The following is a 17,461-nucleotide window of genomic DNA, read 5'->3' as shown; positions in this document are numbered from 1 at the left end:
GCTTGCAAACCTCTACCCCTGAAGACCTGTCACTCTGAGTCTGCCTCTGAACTCTCCATTCCTACAGAGGAAAGCACTGTGACCTTGTGGCTGCATGCTCTGTTTTGGTATCTGGCAGTGCCAGAGGCCCCTCTACATCTTTCTTCCCATTAAAATGCTCTTTGCTGTTACCATTTACATAGAGCTCTTGCTAACTCAGACAGTGTTATTCTGTGAACATGAGCGCGTGCGCGCACGCACACACACGCCATGCTACTGCTGAGGGCAAGCACCTTCAATTCTTCCCTGCTTGCCCCCCAGACTCTCTTCCCCCCCTACCCCCAGCGCCCCCATCCCCTCACCCCAGGGCCTCTGCCAGCTCCTGTAGAGTGTGGTGAACAGGAGGCCTGACAGGACTGTAGTTCACGGCCCAGCCTGCTCAAAACATAAGCAATTATAAAATTCCAGGGAAATTAAAATAATTTTTTTATTGTTTTCTCCAAATTTGGTCTTGCCAAAGAGGAACATAGCACATTAACTCCATCTATTCAAGACATTTAATTTACCTTTATAGAATTTACAGATTTTGTATAATTCCTGAAAATTCTTGAGGCACATTCCTACATATTCATACATACATATGTATATGCATATATATACATAATATTATATATTTGCTGGGTTTAAAATATGACATAAAATAAAGCCAATCTTATAGTTATTTTGCTAGCCACCTTATCTGTTCTTTTATTAGTTTTTTTTATTTGATTCCTTTGTGTTCTCCAGGTTGATCATCTACAAATAATAATGAACTCAAAATAATTATTCAACATTTACAGTTCCTATTTTTTTTAAGCCTATAGTATCAGTTAAAACTCCCAGAGCAATGTTAGATATTTGCGGTAATAGTGGTCTTCTTGTGTTACTTAGAAATTTAATTGAAATTCTTCCAGTGTCTTACCATCAAGTTTGCCATTAGTTTTTAATCAGTTTTCTTTATTATGCCTATTCAATTCCAAAATTGTTATGTGTTTTTTATTAGACAAGAATATTCAGAACTATCAAGTGACTTTTGGGCATTTAGGGGATTAGGTGACATTTTCTTATGTGAATTATTACTACCCTTTGTTCACACGAACCCGCAACCTTTGTTCTGCAACTTCCCTTGCTTTATGTGTTCTTTCATTGCCTCCCCTTGGTGCCCTTGAAGTCATGCTTCTATTCCCTGCAGCAGTTATGGTTGATCAGAGGCTCAAGTAGTGTTAGTCAGCAGTATCTTCCATGACACAGTTCCCTGATAACCTGTCATCTACCGGCTTTAGAATCTACAAACAATGGTTTCAGCCTATACTTTTTATAGGAGTTGCAAAATAATGATTTAAAAATATCTAATATTATTTTCTCTACTGAGTAGCTGAATTTTTCTTTTCTGTAAAGAGAAAGTTAGGTCACGCCGAAATGCAGTTTGTCAAGAAAGGCAGGCTAAAATGCACCCCCCCAACCCCGGCCCTGTTAGGACCCTGAGGTGGTGCCCTGGGACCCTCAAGGAAAAGGGGGGGAGGAAGCCAGTGGCGCTGAATTTTCTATGTCTGTCAACAAGTGGTGATGCTAAAGAGTATTTTCACTTTTAAACTGTTGAAAGGCCCTTAATGAGGGTCACAAACATGAGAGGGAGAGGCGTGGTCCATCTCTTTGAGTGGTAGATAATATTCCTTCTGCCCCACTAACTTTCCTTGTCTTGCCCTCCGTTTGTCTCCTGGTTGGAACACTTCGGGTGACTTTTTTCTACGGGCATCAGGCAGTTTTATTTGTCTCAGGAAGTTTTTATTGTTTGTTTGGAATTCATTATTGATCGTGTAACTTTTTAAAACATTTCTGCTATGTGTTGAGTAAGATTATGTAGCTTCCTGTTAGGGAGAACAATGTTGCATTCTGGGGCCAAGACACTGGGGTGCCTGTAGCACTGTGGGGATGGGTAAAAGCTAATTGTGGGGTTCTTTGCAATTAGCAAGGCTGCGAGATTTCAAGAGCCCCCAAGAAGAAGCTAAAGAAATCAGAAGGGATGGTCCTTACAGAGAAACAGCAAAAACAGTGTCCATTTTTCTTTCCTTCATAAAAGCAGTAACTTGATCATGGAATGTGAGTGCTAATGAGGGTGGTGACGGTGTTCATGTATGTGTGTGTTTGCATGTGGACACTGACTTAGGAAGTGATTATAAAAGAGTAATCTGGGAGAAATATTTATATAAACGTGAATTTTGCGAGTCAGGAAGCAGGCAGCGCAAACTCCTATAGTTGGGAACAGCGCCTGCCATTGCAATGGCTCTGACGTTCATGTGGTGTGTCGTCTGGGTGGCCAGTGATTGTTTCAGCCAGTGTTTGTGGCCAAGTCAGGGCCCACTGAGTCATCTTGAGAAAGAGTTGGCCAGAAACAGAAAAGCTTGTCTCTGGGTTTGTTCTGCAAAACCCATGTGAATTTGGGATCAATATTTCTTTCTGGCTTATTTGTTGGAGAAACAGAGATGGAGCACACAACAAAGAACACAGCATTACACTGGAAACCAGATGGAACCGGATGGTAATTAGCACATGGCAACGCCTCACAAATAAAAGCCATGGGTTTACCTGATTTTAGCAAATACTGACCCGACACCAGTCCTGAGCCCGCTCTGGGCAGAGCAGGGGAGGGTCCTCTATCTGTGCACTGAAGGGGTTTGTGAGGCTCTAATAAGAAATGCCGCAAAGACATGGGATGTTACAAAGGAAGCGATACCTGTTCCAGTAAAGATCTACCCAGTGTCTCAGGAAACTCAGAGGAGGACTACTGACCCCAGTCTTGGGGACTCGGGAAGCATGTCCTGTGAGGGACATCTGGGCTGGGACCTCCTGAGGGGACAGGAATAGAAGACATGAAGCCCCACATGCAAAGTCCTGCGCTGCGGAGTATGTTCCCCGCTTGTAAACATCAGGAGGGTCTGGAGTGGTAGGTGGAGAGATGGACTAAGACACAGACTGGAAAGGCCGGCCTGGTGAGTCCTAGGAAGTTTGACATTCTTCTGAGGGTGGCCAGGTGTTGAAGGGAGTGGCCTGAGGCAGATAAGAGTTTTAGAAAACTACCTGTGACCCACAGTAAGTGCTCAGACTCCATTTGTGTCATGAAAGAACATTTCATTGTCTCCTCTCATGCTTCCAGGCATGAGTGGCCTCCAGAAAGTGCCTTCTCCTCTATACCACACAGTCCTGGTCCTTGCTTCCCGGGGTTTCTAAGTTGCACAGACTCGGCCTCAGCCATAGTCCTTCTTGGTGGTTCAGCCCTAGGGAACCTCCATGAGCTAGCCCACCTAAAGGACGCGTGCCACCAGCGCTGCTGTCCTCGGAGCAGCGGAGAGATGATCGTGTGTCTGAGACACAGAAGCTGCTGAACCTGCCGGGATAGTTCACAGGCAACACCAACTTGGGCACATGTTATGTCAGAAAGTGGGAGATTGAAAACAAAACCAGAAGGAGTCTCTGGAAAGTGGGTTTGAAACCTGCTTAGATATCGGCAGAGATGAGAGTTCCCGTATCTCAGGGGCTTGTGAATACGAAGTGCTTTGATTGCCAGGAAGACAAATGGGGAAGGAAAGACAAAGTAACCAACTTCAGGCTTTTTGAGTGTGGTTCCAATTTACAAGTAAGACATGAGCTCAGAAGTCCATCCCTTGTAACTGTAGAATCGTCAGAGGGGAAAGAGAGCTGTATCTGGTAGGGAGTGGGTCTGAGGAGCTAGAGGGATCAAGGTGTTTCCAGAAGCAGGCCCACTGCTTGGCTGGTTTCAAGCCTTCAAACACCAGGGCTTCATGACATGTTAGTCCTTTACTGCAGCTCCAGCCGAGGAAGCTCAGGTGGAGAGAAGGGCTCACAAGCACAGGCCAAGTCACGCCCTGGGATGACGTCCCCCTAAGGAATGAGGAAGCAGGGAGCTGGCCGGTGACCCAGTGGGGCTGAGGCAAAGGGGCCACCATAAAGAGGAAACCCTTCACCAAGACACACACCGGGAAAGAAGAGTTCGAGTGAGCAGAACTCTCCTGTCTCAAGGTTAGTAACCTTCCAGAAAGAAAAGATTGATCGTGGCCGAAGTCACACTTTTAAAATTAATAGTGTGTGCAAAGAGGGGGCCTGCTAATCAAATGGTGTAAGTAGATACAGTAGGAAAAGAGCTTTGGGAAATAGCTGTAATTAGCCGAATGGTTGATCTCGATAAACCAGTAAGTTTAATGACAGTTGTAAGTAGTAAACGGATGTCATGTAAGTCATCCTTCTGTCTGTTTCTAGAAGAATTATACTTGTAGTAGGTCTGAGGGTGTGGTTCTTCAGAATAATACAATGGAGCTAATTTTACCAGTGTCTGGACTATCAGGGTGAGCCTCCCTTCTCTCCAGAAAGACTGAGCAAGATGAACTTATATGATAAATGTTCACTATCAACATCCTATCCTATGCAAGGGTTGGCCATCTTTTCCTGTAATGCATCAGAAAGTGATTATTTTCAGCTTTGTAGGTCATTTGGTCTCTGTCACAACTACTGGTCAGAGCACAAAAGCAGCCATTGACAATATGCCAACAAACAGGCCTGGCTGCGTTCCAACTACATGGACAAAGGAGGCCTCCGGGCCATAGTTTGCAGAACCTTGTCCTAGAAGATGCCCCATGGAACCCAAACTGAAGTCTCTGCTTTGAATGCAAGTGCATTTTTACTGGTCCCTCAGAGGGGACTTGGCAAAGGTCCAGGGTAGTGTGGGTGTGCATGTACAGTGCGATTGAAACTTCGTGGCCCATACGCAGAAGTCGGTATTTTGTGGAAGAGCCACACTCAAGGGGCCAAAGAGCCGCATGTGGCTCGTGAGCTGCAGTTTGCCGACCACTGGTAGGGTATCATGGGTTAGGGGAAACCACGTGTACCCTCATTGGAAACATTCTTTTAAGGAGACACTTTGAGGCAGGGAGCAGAAACCAAGACTGTAAGGTTCCAGTTGAAGGATGAGCCTCTTCACAGATAAGAAGGACATGGTCTTCCAAGCCCCAGTCATTGGTTCTCAAAGGTTAGCACAGGCTTTCTGTTGTCCCGCATGGCAGTAGTTGTCTAAAGAAGTGAGGGATGCAGTCAGGTTTCAGCAGGTGCTGGGGCAGATGGGCTCAGGTCATGGAATAGACACTAGACTCCTCCCAATGTTCAGAAAGGGCAGAGACATCTGGGAAGGCAGGTAGTACCAGAGAAAGCAGAAGTGGTGACACTGGGAGATAGAGAAGTGTCTGTGTGGACAGCCTAAGAGAAAGAAAACGGTGTACCTGGAGACTATGACCAGCCCAGGTCCCCTAGGAGCCTGCAGTCCCAGGTGAGCTTGTGGATGAATTCACACTTACGTGGTTCACTGAGACGTGTTCAGCAGTAGAGAATTCCAATAATATTTTGATTAATGACTTCCTTGAGGATGAAGCTCTCTTATACAGACAGCTCTATTAGAAAAAAAAACCTCAAGCCAAAATCCCTTCATAAATCATAGAAAAATGGCTGCCTACACAACAAAAGTAGCTCAAGCGTACTCTCTATTTGTCTTTGGTTAGATGGTGATAAATCGGGCTCATCCTTCGCAAAGTTGTAACAGCTGAACTTTATCTCCAGCCACATGTCTCCCTGCACCTTTCATGGGGATCTGTGCCCTCCCTTGATTTTAGTCACTTGTCCAGTCTTCATCTCTTAGCTCAGGTGGCTTTGGATGCCTTGGGAATGAAGGGTTTACTACAAGTTATTACCAATTAGTGCCCCCTTTTCAGTAATTCACCCACATACCTGAATCCTTACTCCAGAAGGGGAAGGTTCAGTGAGGAGCTGGGTGTAGGAGCCGCTGAAAGTGTGGATGGTGCTGTTACATCTCATTTCTTTTAGGATCCATTGCCCCGTGTGCTGCACTTGTCTGCTCTGTCCCTTTGTCCATCCTTCCTCTCCCCTGCACCTCTGCCATGTTTTACCCGACCCTTATGCTCTTTCTTTTACTGGTGACACACACACACTCACACACACTCCAGATAGATAGATTGGTAGACAGACATATTGATTTATTGATATATGTTTTGGCATTTAATGATTATTTATATCATAAATCATTGACAGCTTGGACTATGATCTTCTGCATTATTTATTTCCAACTTGTAACTCGGAGTGTCACTTTTTTCTTTTCTAAGGCCCCTTTGTAATTCTATATGAATCTGGGACCAGCTTTTTGAATTTTTTATAAGGATTGCATTGAGCCTGTAGATTGCTTTTCCCCTTGCAATTTAGACGTCTTTAATTTCTTTTTCTTGCCTAATTGCTCAGGCTGAGACTTCCACTACAATGTGAATAGTGGTGGTGCAAGTGGGCCTCCTTGCCTTGCTCCTGCTCTTAGAGGGAAGTTTCACCACTGAGTCTGACGTCAGCTGTGAGTTCTCTATAGATGCCCTTCACTAGCAGTCATTCAGGTTCTCTGAGCATCAGTTTTCTCTCCTGCCATTTCCCCTTTTCTCTGACAGGTCTATTCCTTGACCTTTTCTAACATCTCTAGAAGCATTTTATTTCCTCCTTGGCTCCAGCTTCAAACAGGAGCCTCCATAATGAGCAGCGTGGCTCCTCCCAGGACTTCTAACCAGCACGGTGGGAATGGGTTCCTCCTTATGCTCCTCTGAGTTGCCTCCCTGCCTGTTTGGCTCCTTTTGCTCTCCCATTATTCTTTCTAGTAATTTTTCTTGTGAAATGCCCTCTATTGAACCAGTGGCCATGGGCTCTATTTTCCTAACTGGACCCTGACTGGGGCTCATGGAGTCAAGGACACCCATAATTATTATATCCCTGTGTGATTGATAGTGGATAATGTCTGGCAGTCAGTCTATTGCTGTTCATCTCCATGAAAATCTTTGAGAACAAGCCACCCGCCCGCCTTACTCAGATCACAGTGACAGTGTCCTAAGCTTGGTACCCTTTTCTGCTTCCTTCCAATCCAGTCTTCATGCAGCAACTAGAACAATTGTAGGAGTTCCGAGGTATGTGGGTGTAGGAAACAGAAACTGCTTTTCTCACAGGCTTGTAAAGCATAGGAATTTATAGCCTTCCACAATGAGCTCAGACTCTAGAATCCTGAATTCAGTACCTCAATGATGCCATCTGAGACCCAAATTCATTCCCATCTCTCTCTGCCACACTCTTTGTCCTCAGGTTGCTTGTGGTAACTGGGGCAACATTTTTTCTTATTCAAATGTAATAATAATACAATAAGATTTGAGAGAGAGAGAGAGAGAGAGAGGTGTCTTTGACATCAAATGTAAAGAATTTCCCTTACTTTGAATGCATCATTTCAGTCCATGATTGGCTTCTCCACCCCTGCCCCCAAATAGGTCCTAGTTGTCTGTATCATGGCTTAGATTTGTTCTACTATCCCTATGGTGCGGGAGAAGGAGTGGATCCTAAACAAAGCCAGCTTCCTGTTAGGAGTGAGGGAAGTTGTCTGATAATTCAAATCAGATCGTATCATGTATCATTCTGGTATCTAAAAGCCTCCAATTGCTTCCGCTTGCACATATAACCCTATCAGAAAATCTGTAAGGGCAAACATTGTCTCACCCAATCCATCTAGAGTCAGTCTCCTGGCAATTCCTGTCCACATCTCATCTCAATGGTTCCCACTACAATGCTGAAGGCGTTCCCTCAGAGCTATGTTTGTGCCTTAGATGTATGTTCCAGGAATGGTTCCTGGTGCTGAGTCACAGATGCAGCAGGATGCCCTGGTCCCTGACGAGCCACTGTGAAGTGCTTCATGTATGTCGTTCAACACCCTTTCAATCCGGCCCCAAGTTCATTTTTGTCACGTCCCCACCCACTACACTGTAGTCACATTGTTTCCTGGTAGTGTCCCATGTTGTCACTCCATTGCTCTTTCTCCCACTTTTCTACTTGGAAATTTGTATTGTGGTTGGTAGTCCCAGAGTCTGGTATACTCTTCCTATGACACCCTGCCCAAATCTATTGGAACGAATTTTCTCTCTCGGATGTTATACAACTTGATCAAATGACTTGTATAGAAATGACCAAGTTTTATTATAACAAATTCCTTCTTTAATCTGCCCGACCCAACATTTTATGGGTGATTTGTGGGTAGAGATTATGTCTATCTTGTGCTGGTATTATCAGCAAATGGTTTCAATGAATTACTTACAAAACAGAGATCACAGATATGTCAATTAACTACCACAAAGCTGTTACAAATGATATCATCAATGTGAAAGCTTTTGGAAAACAGAATGCTATGTAAACCTAAGTTGGCACCATACATTATTATAGGTACACATCATAATGTTCTGATTACCATGACATTGTTTATTTCACATTTGATATTGAACTATAATTATATAAGATGTAACAGTTAGGGATACTGGGTGGAGGTACATGGCAGCTCTGTATTATCTTGGAAAGTTCCTGCGACTCTATAATTATTTAGAAATAAAAAGTTTTTAAAAAATCAACCATAACAGTAGATTTGGGGGGCCTTCGGTGACTCCTTCATCACCCCAAACCAATTCTGAGCTCAGCAAAGGAAGGCCGTGCCCAATGGGGCTGCCAGATCCCCAGTCATAGACTCCTCCCCTCACCCTTCAGTCTCTGCTCCAACCTCAGGTCCTCAGTAAAGACTTCTGGGCCTTTCTATCAAAGGGAAATGCTAGAGCCTCTCTCCTGATCCATGCCCCTGCTGTGTTTTCCCTCATGCACTTACCACCTATAACTGACTCTACTTTTTACTCTTTTGTTTTCCTTTCTGTCTTCTCCCACTAGAACATAAGTTCGATGATGGCAAGAATTTTAAAGAATAAATTGACTGTTGTATCCTCATTACCTAGAGAAAAGGCACTCGGAAAATGTTTGTTCAATGAATGAATCTTTGTAGAAATGAAAGCGTGAAAATAAGTTGTTTCCCCGAGAGAAGCAGTTCAAATCTGCCCATCCTTGTACGAGAGCAGAGCTGACTTTGAAGCTCAGACCTTTTTCCTGTGTTCACACTTCAGAAAGAGGAGAGACCACTGATAGTATCTGAGAGGAAGGAAACAGTGCCTTGAGCTGGGCCTCTGCAAGTAACATTATAAAACTTGTCTTTTTTCCAGATCTACCTCTCAGGCGCTTTCCAGAGATGGATTATTTTACTTTCCTCGTGGCTCTTCTTCATGTACACAAAGGTAAAGATAATGTCTTCAGTCCTTTTTTTGGTCTTATAGTGTGACATGTTCTGAAATTATAATGCTCTATAGTTGGCTTAGATAATTTTCCACTTGTTCAGAAAAACGAAAAGTTCCAAGTGCCTATTCCCAGCAGTGGAAACCCTTTTAGACTAAGGTGGAAGTTGTTAGTCTCTACCATGGTCTCAATTTACTATCTTGCTAGGTCTTAGAAAGCTTAGAACAGCGTAAGGTATCTATTTGGTGTTTTAAGCATAATGTCCAATTGAATGAATATGATGTCTATTTCAGCTCTAGGTGAAGAGATATTTTGGAACACAAGAGTCAAACTTGCAGAGACTCTGACTCTCGAGTGTCAGTATCCATTGGGCACCTTAGTCCAGATGGAGTGGTTCAAGATCAACGCAACGGAGAAAGAGTCCATAGCCATTTTTCACCCTACCTTTGGTTCGGAAATAAGGGAGCCCTATGTTGGTAGGGTTTACTTCTTGAAGTCAAACTCGGGTCCCAACGATATGATGCTGGCCTTTCACAATGCCTCTGAGGCTGACGTCGGTTCCTATTCCTGCCTTCTTGAAATATTCCCATATGGATCTTGGGAAAAGGTGATACAGGTGGTTCCATCAGGTAAGTGCAAATTTCATTTCCCTTTTTACCCATCGGCAGCATTTGATTTTATAAGGCCCAAGTAGAAGCAATGATGTGCTTTATCGTATTTTGTGATGCTTTCCAATTCCATTTCTAGATTCTATGATGTTATTTCAAAGGAATAAAACTGAGTTAACCTTGTTTTTTTTTTAATGTGCTATCATTTTTGAGTAGAAGAAGCATCTCACAAATTTGAATGTACTGGAAGAAAGCACAGGTCTGATATTGTCTTCATGATAAGTTGACCCTACATTTGCTGGCAGTGTTTGGTCCAGGAACCCAATACGTTCCTCAAGCCTCCAGCACAGAGTTGAAGAGCAAATTGGATGCTTTATTCTAGATAAATGGTACCATTAATGCAAAATTATGTTAGAATGTGTGTCAACTTTAGAATAGGCACCTCTCTGTTAGTAACTGATTTAGAGAATTTAAGGGTAAGAATGGCTGCATTTATTTACTGCTTCTAGGAAGACATGCTGCGGTGACTTGGGAGATAACATCTCAAGGCCCACAGAATTTGTGGTAGAAATGGAGTTGTGGAGAGATTTACTATAACCCATGTGTCTCTGGCCTGACTAGTCAGTTAAAGCAAACGTTATACTGTGTGTGTATTAAGTAAGCAAGTGTCAACTCATGTAATACTTGTGAAGCACCATGGGGGAGGCCAGATGTTCACATTATACAGATGAAGAAACTGAGATCTGGGGTCATTAACTAACTCAAGTTTGGGAGCTTCCAAGTTACAGCACCAGAGTGAAACCAAGGGATGCGCCTGAAAGTGCCAGTAATGATCTCAAGGGGAGCTCAACTCCAACAGAGCAGATCACAAAGGCTCAAGGGAGGGACAAGTCATGTTGGACCTTGTAGATGGGGAAGGAATTTTTTAAGGTAGAGAAACTGGGGTGAGGGAAAGAGAAAATGGAGAGAAAAGGACATCTTCGGCAACACTGATGGCATCGGGTGGGTGTTTAAAACTCATGCAGGACACAGAACTGGACCCATCTGACTAGAGTCCAGAACTGAGCAGGATGCGGTTCTTACCCTGGGCTCTGAGACCTTCCCTGTCACTAGAGGTGCCCTGAGAGGTAACCTCAAGGGTGAGAAAGAAACTGTGGGTATGGGACCCTCTCCCTGCCTGCACCAGCAAAAGGGCTCAACATATGAGATGTTGGGGTCCCAGGTAAGCTTTTATTCACAGATGACATATTAGAAAATAATTTGAACCCCATTGGGCTGCAGAATGTCAGAGAGGAGCCCAGGAGTCTAGGATGGCTCAATCTCACTGTGCCTAATAGAGTTTGAGCCTCACTCTGTAGCATAGACCCTTGAAGTCACTGAATAATTTTCAGAGGGGACACAAAATAAGCCCATCTTTTTCACCACCTAGAAGATGAAACTAGTCACCACCCTATAGGAAGGGAAGAGTTTAAGGGCAGGTGGACCAATTGTATTTTGTGTATTGGAACACTTATTATCCACTGCTGGTCAGAGTATGAATTGGTGCATATATCATATTATTGGTGTTGGTAATATTCAGGGTTCTCCGGAGAGGCAGAACCAGTAAGACATGCATGTACGTAGAAAGAAATTTATCGCAAGGAGTTGGCTCATGTGATTATGGAGATTGGCAAGTACAACGGTATATTGTGGGCTGGGAGGTATACACACACACACACACACACACACACACACACACACACATACACACACATACATGCAAAGAGGGTTCTGTAAGATGTTACATTTCAGCAGTTTTTTATTTAAGAAAGAGAAAAGATATTAAATGGTGCCTATAAGAAATAGTCAACTGATGAAACAGAAACATTTTTTTTAATATATTTTATTGAGTTTTTACAGAGAGGAAAGGAGAGAGACAGAGAGTTAGAAACATCGATGAAAGAGAAACATCGACCAGCTGCCTCCTGCACACTCCCCACTGGGGATGTGCCCGCAACCAAGGTACATGCCCCTGACCGGAATCGAACCTGGGACCTTTTAGTCCGCAGGCCGACGCTCCATCCACTGAGCCAAACCGGTTTCGGCGAAACAGAAACATTTTAAAGGCTTGCAAATCTCCCTCCTTAATGAAATAAAATAACATATAGAGAAGGCAGATGATAAAGAACATTCTAAGACTCATGGAAAATCAGAATGTGGTTCCTGCCCTTCTCAAGGGTGAAATGAATGGGAATCCGAGCCATGGCTGTTTCTGTTGACTTGCCTTTCATTCGAGAAAACAGGGAGGAGCAAGCTGGAGAGCTCACATCTCTTTGAGAGTCAAATCTCAGGCTTTGGGGTAAAGCTCTGTAATCAGAAGTCAAACAGAGAGAAATAAAGAAACCACCTCCAAAACAAGGCAATCGTGGATTTATATACATGATTATATCCGGTTACTGGATGGTGAAGAAAGTGTAATATACAAGCACAAGGACATGGTTGGGTTTTATGAAGGTCCTGTCCTCTGTTTGTCCAGTCAGCACCCAGGACTCTCTGCTACTGCATTTCTTCATGAGGCCCCATCTGTCACCCTTATTGCCATATAACATCCAGAAGAGGACTTTTACTTCACACTTGTTGCTTGACCCACTCAGGCAGTCCAGAGCTGGATGAAATTGGCTGTGATCTTTGCATGGAGCCATTTCGCTTATCTACCCCAAACCCTCCCCTTCTTTGTAGATGTTTTGATGTCCCAGATGGCCTTAGGGGAGGGGTGCATTTGGCTGAAAGGCTAGAGAGCGTTCCCTAAGGGCTCTTTAAGATGGTCTTAGTGCAGCTGGAGATGGGGAGTCCCTAAGTTTTCCTCCTCTAGCTTTCCGGGACCAGGCAGTTTATACCTCTAGTGTCATCTTTACCACAGCTGCTCTCTCCCCAGCCCTGCATGACTGCCACCCACAGTATGTGAGCGCCGCACGGTTCCTCTACAGAGTGGGTGCTGCTGGTGTGTGGGTGCTAGTATATGGTGGGGAGTGCGGCTCCATTTGTCACAGCCCCTCCAGATAGGAGAGCTCAGCCCACAGTTGAGCCGCCTTTCCAGACCTTCTGGGTCTGTCTTCTTAGCTATAGTTCCACTCATCACAGGTGGAGAGCTGCAGACACTAAGCACTGTTGTCCAGCTTCCTCTCAAAACTTCCATGGGATTAGGGGGTGGGTGTCAGTGGCCTTCAGAGACCTTACAGGAATTTGCCCATTGACAGATCACATTACCTGAGAGTATCATTATATGTGTGCATGTTGTAAGATAAAAATTCTGGGTTTGGGCCCTGGCCGGTTTGGCTCAGGGGATAGTGTTGGCCTGTGGACTGAAGGGTCCCAGGTTAGATTCTGGTCAAGGGCCTGTACCTTAGTTGCAGGTTTGATCCCTGGCCCTGGTCGGGGGTGCGGAGGGGGGGCACATGCAGGAGGCAACCAGTCTATGTGGTCAATGTTTCTCTCTCTGTGCCTCTCCTCTTCCCTTCCACTCCTTTCTAAAAATCAATGGAAAAATATTGTTGGGTGAGGAATAACAACAACAAAAAATGCTGGGTTTGGGATGTTTAAAACCAAAAAGACAAAAAGGGAAATACATAACTGGAGAAAGGAGGGAAAAGCAAGCCCTCAGCTGACCCGAGGCCTGGGGCCAGAATCCGTGTTCTCTCTGAGCCAATGCGTCCCTGCCGCTTAGCTAGCACCGATAAAGGGATGCTGAGCTGTGCTTTCTGTTGGTGGGTTTGTTTTTGTTTGGTTTTATACAGAGTGGCGATTGTAAGCAGGGTGGCTTTTCCTCTCATTCTAAAGTTCCTGAAGACACTGAAGATTTGGAAACTGTTGAGAATTGTAAGACTATCAAGTCGGTCATTTAGGGATCAACACAAAATTATTCCCGCAGGCGGCCTCTCTTCCACTCACTCCACAGTCCCTTTAAGTAAATAACCCAGTTGATGGGGCATCTGGTGCTTCCCTTGAGAGACTGTTCACAATCCAATAAATCTCAATGTGAGAAAATTTCCCCTGACTTCACCTGTTTAACCAACTTACGTTTTTTTGGTGTGTTTTTTTGTGTGTGTGTGGTTTTTTTTTTAAGTCCTCTTCTGAAGCCCAGAGAGAAAGGCCCACATTCCATAGAAGACTGATACACAAAGCTTTCTAAGGATAAAGAGATATGAAATATTCACATTTAATAGGGCTGTAAATAGCCTACATGGGTCATACCTGCTGCTGTTAGTGGGGTGATGATTGTGGCTGAAAAGAGTGATGTCTGGGCATGAATTCTGTGAGCATTTAGGTTCACCATTTAACTAGCAGGGTATTTAAGAAACACATTCTCATTTTAGCAGACCAGCTCTTACGGACATATATGTCTCATTTCTTTTTCCTCTTTGTAAAAAAAATTTAAAAATATGTTTTTATTGTTTTCAGAGAGAGAAAGGGAGAGGGAGATAGAAACATCAATGATGAGAGAGAATCATGGATTGGCTGCCTCCTTCAAGCCCCACACCAGGGACCGAGCCCGCGATCTGGGCTTATGCCTGACCAGGAATTGAACCGTGACCTCCTGGTTCATAGGTTGATGCTCAACCACTTAGCCACACAGGCCAGGCTTATGTCTCATTTCTTTGCAGGTTACAATTCTATATGCCTTCCAACATTGACAATTCTGGATTAGTTTAGTGAAGGGGTGTGTGTGTATTTTCTGCATATGTAGGATAGTTTCCATCTTGACATCAAAATAACCCGAAACTTCAGAAAGTTTCAGGTCATCCATTAAATTTGTTCCCCTAATGGATAGAGTTATTTTTCTTTACAACCTGGATGCTACAATCAGAAGTGCAGCAATCCCCCATATCCATGATTTCCCTTTCCCTGGTTTTAGTTACCTGCAGTTAATGTTGTCTGAAAATATTAACTGGAAATTTCCAGAAATACCCAACTTATAAGTGTAATATTGCACACCATCCTGATAGTGTGACAAAATCTTTCTCACCATCTAGCTCTGACATGAGTCATCCCTTTGTTCACATCTTCAGAAGGTACACACTACCCATCCACTCATTATCACTTAGTAGCTGTCTTGGTTGTCAGACCGACTGTCGTGGTATCATAATGCTGGTGTTCAAGTAAAGCTTATAGGAACTAATCTTAGGTCCCAATGCTTATGTCATTCTCCTCACTCCATCCCATCATGTTGGCACTGCATCATCTCACATCACCACAAGCAGGGTGAGTACAGTGCAATCAGATATTCTGAGGGAGAGACCACATTCACATCACTTGTATAATTATAATATGTAATTATAGACTATTCTTATAATTATTCCATTTTATTAGTTGTTTTGTTAATCTCTTACTGTGCCTAATTTATAAATCAAACTTTATCATAGGTATGTATGTATAGAAAAAAATATATATACTAGAGGCCCGGTGCACAAAATTTGTGCAGGGGTGGGGGGTGGGTCCCCTCAGCCCAGCCTGCACCCTCTCCAATCCAGGACCCCTTGGGGGATGTCTGACTGCCAGTTTAGGCCCAATCCTGGGGATCTAAACCGGCAGTCGGACATCCTTCTCACAATCCTGGACTGCTGGCTCCTAATCGCTCACCTGCCTGCCTGCCTGGTTGCCCGACCTGCCCCCCCCCCCCCCCCCCCCCGCCACCAGCCTGATTACCCTTCATTGCCTCTGCGTGCTGGCCTGATTGCCCCTAAATGTGCCCCCTGCTGGCCTGGTAGCCCCCAACTACCCCCCTGCTGGCCTGGTTGCCCTATGCAGCTTGCTGTTCAGTCATGTGGTTGTCCCTCACTAACCCCCCGCCGACCTGGTTGCCCCACACAGCCTGCTTGTTCAGTTGTTTGATCAGCCCTCACTAACCCCCTTGCTGACCTGGTTGTAGGTAGCCATCTTGTGAAGATTAATTTGCATATTACCTCTTTCTTATATAGGAGATATATATATATATATATATATATATATATATATATATATATATATAGGTTTCCATACATCTGCAGTTTCAGGCATCCACTGGAGGTCTCAGACTGTATCCCCCTTGGATAAGGAGATAACTATCCATCATTTTTCATCTGAGACAGCAGGGGATTCAATTATTGTCTCTGAGACATAGCTCAGTAACAGTGCATGAGACAAATGAGACTTTTTTAGCTTGTCCTTGTAGCTTATGACATCATATTTCTCAAAATATATCTTGCTTATTTTTTAGGAAGCATAGTCATTCATTGAATAAGTATAAAAAAAGAAGCTTTATTTAATGTAGTTAAATACTGTGTCACTTCTTCCTTTCATTTTTCTTCAATCCTAGAAATGGTTGCTAAAAGAATGGACATTTAATAAGTTAGAAACATTTCCAATGACTGGCATCGTGTTTTGTGGAGCAGTTTTATACTTAACACACTCTGACTCATATGTTTTCAGTGAAAAGAGCAGACTTAAGCCAAAGAGCAAATTATTCAACATTGCTGCTCAAATGACACTTTGAGGCATTTAAGTCTACTTTTGATTGGTTGAATGTTGATAAATAATAGTGATTTAAAAAATTGTGTAAACCCGCTCTAAATCCATTGTCTAGACATTTGCCTTTTGGTGTGAAGAAAAGAAGAAGAAATGAGTGAGGTTTTTGTTTTTTAGAAGTTTCTAGTTATGTAAACATGTGGACCAAGTCCCCACAGCGCAGGGCAGAACTTGTTATGTAGCCTGGAAGAGCGTTTGGGACTTAAGAGATAAAGAGATTACTTCCAGTTTGAGGAAACCATGGGAGGTGTCTGCCCCAGCTTGGAAGTCTGAGTATGATTCTAGAAGGAAGACGCATCATGAAAAACATCGTGTATAAGGGAAACGCTCTTTATATTTGGGACATATGAAAAATACATTTGGTCACAGTTTGAGGGGAAGGTCAGTGGGTGAGAGGTCTGGATTCTGGACGTCATTAGGCGGTTAGTCAATTCTCCGATAGTGGAAGCTACATGTCGGTCAGGATGGCAAACACTGTTTGGAGCCATTCCTGCAGTGTTGCTCATTTCAGGAACAAGGCAAGGTTTCTTAGCTGCCTTTGAAGGGTGCGTCGCATATGGAGTGAAAGAGAATTTAAGGGACAGAAAAGGCATGAGCAAAGACAGCATCACCCTCCCTGTGATCCCAACAGTATTGGGCACAATGCTTGCACTTGGGGGATGTCACTGGGAGTTTGCTCCTTAGGAGTTTGCTCAATAAAACAGCAAAAGGATGGGGGTACAGGGTGGGAAGTGATGCTTCCATAGGAAACCTGTACATAGGAAAGGTATTAATTCCAAACATGATTAAGGGGAACAGAGCGACCTCTGACGAGTGCCTTCCAGGAAGTATGAAGTACTTTCCCTCAAGTAACATTTATAGCCCATAATATGTAAAACATAGTTTCAAGTATTTTTTGCGTGTGTGTTTGTAATACTTACTTCCCTAAATAATTATTTATACCTAACTTCATCATAAAAAAATAAGGAAAAGAGATTCCCCCCCCCCTCCCTAAATATATTCTCTTCATGGGGAGTTGATTGAAATGTATCTACCATTTTCTACATATTTCATAGTTTACTGAGATACCTTGGTCATTTATCCCACCAGTTTATTTACCA

At 43.7% G+C, this 17,461-nt stretch overlaps 1 protein-coding gene across 1 annotated transcript in view; it reads left to right on the top strand.

Annotated features, from left to right (window-relative positions):
- The first annotated feature begins 3,857 nt into the window (after positions 1-3,857).
- CD226 (CD226 molecule) overlaps positions 3,858-17,461 on the top strand; it is a 52,461-nt gene continuing 38,857 nt past the window's right edge. Inside the window, exons 1-3 of the mRNA XM_059706351.1 lie at positions 3,858-4,056; positions 9,144-9,215; positions 9,507-9,842. Coding sequence (XP_059562334.1) covers positions 9,170-9,215; positions 9,507-9,842 — 382 coding nt within the window. The 5' untranslated portion in view covers positions 3,858-4,056; positions 9,144-9,169. The remainder of the gene's footprint in view (positions 4,057-9,143; positions 9,216-9,506; positions 9,843-17,461) is intronic.

The sequence above is a fragment of the Myotis daubentonii genome, chromosome 8 (genome assembly GCF_963259705.1).
Source record: "Myotis daubentonii chromosome 8, mMyoDau2.1, whole genome shotgun sequence".
In the NCBI taxonomy this organism is placed as follows: Eukaryota; Metazoa; Chordata; class Mammalia; order Chiroptera; family Vespertilionidae; genus Myotis; species Myotis daubentonii.
Note: the sequence above shows the minus strand (reverse complement) of the source record. Positions and strands in the feature narration are given on the sequence as shown.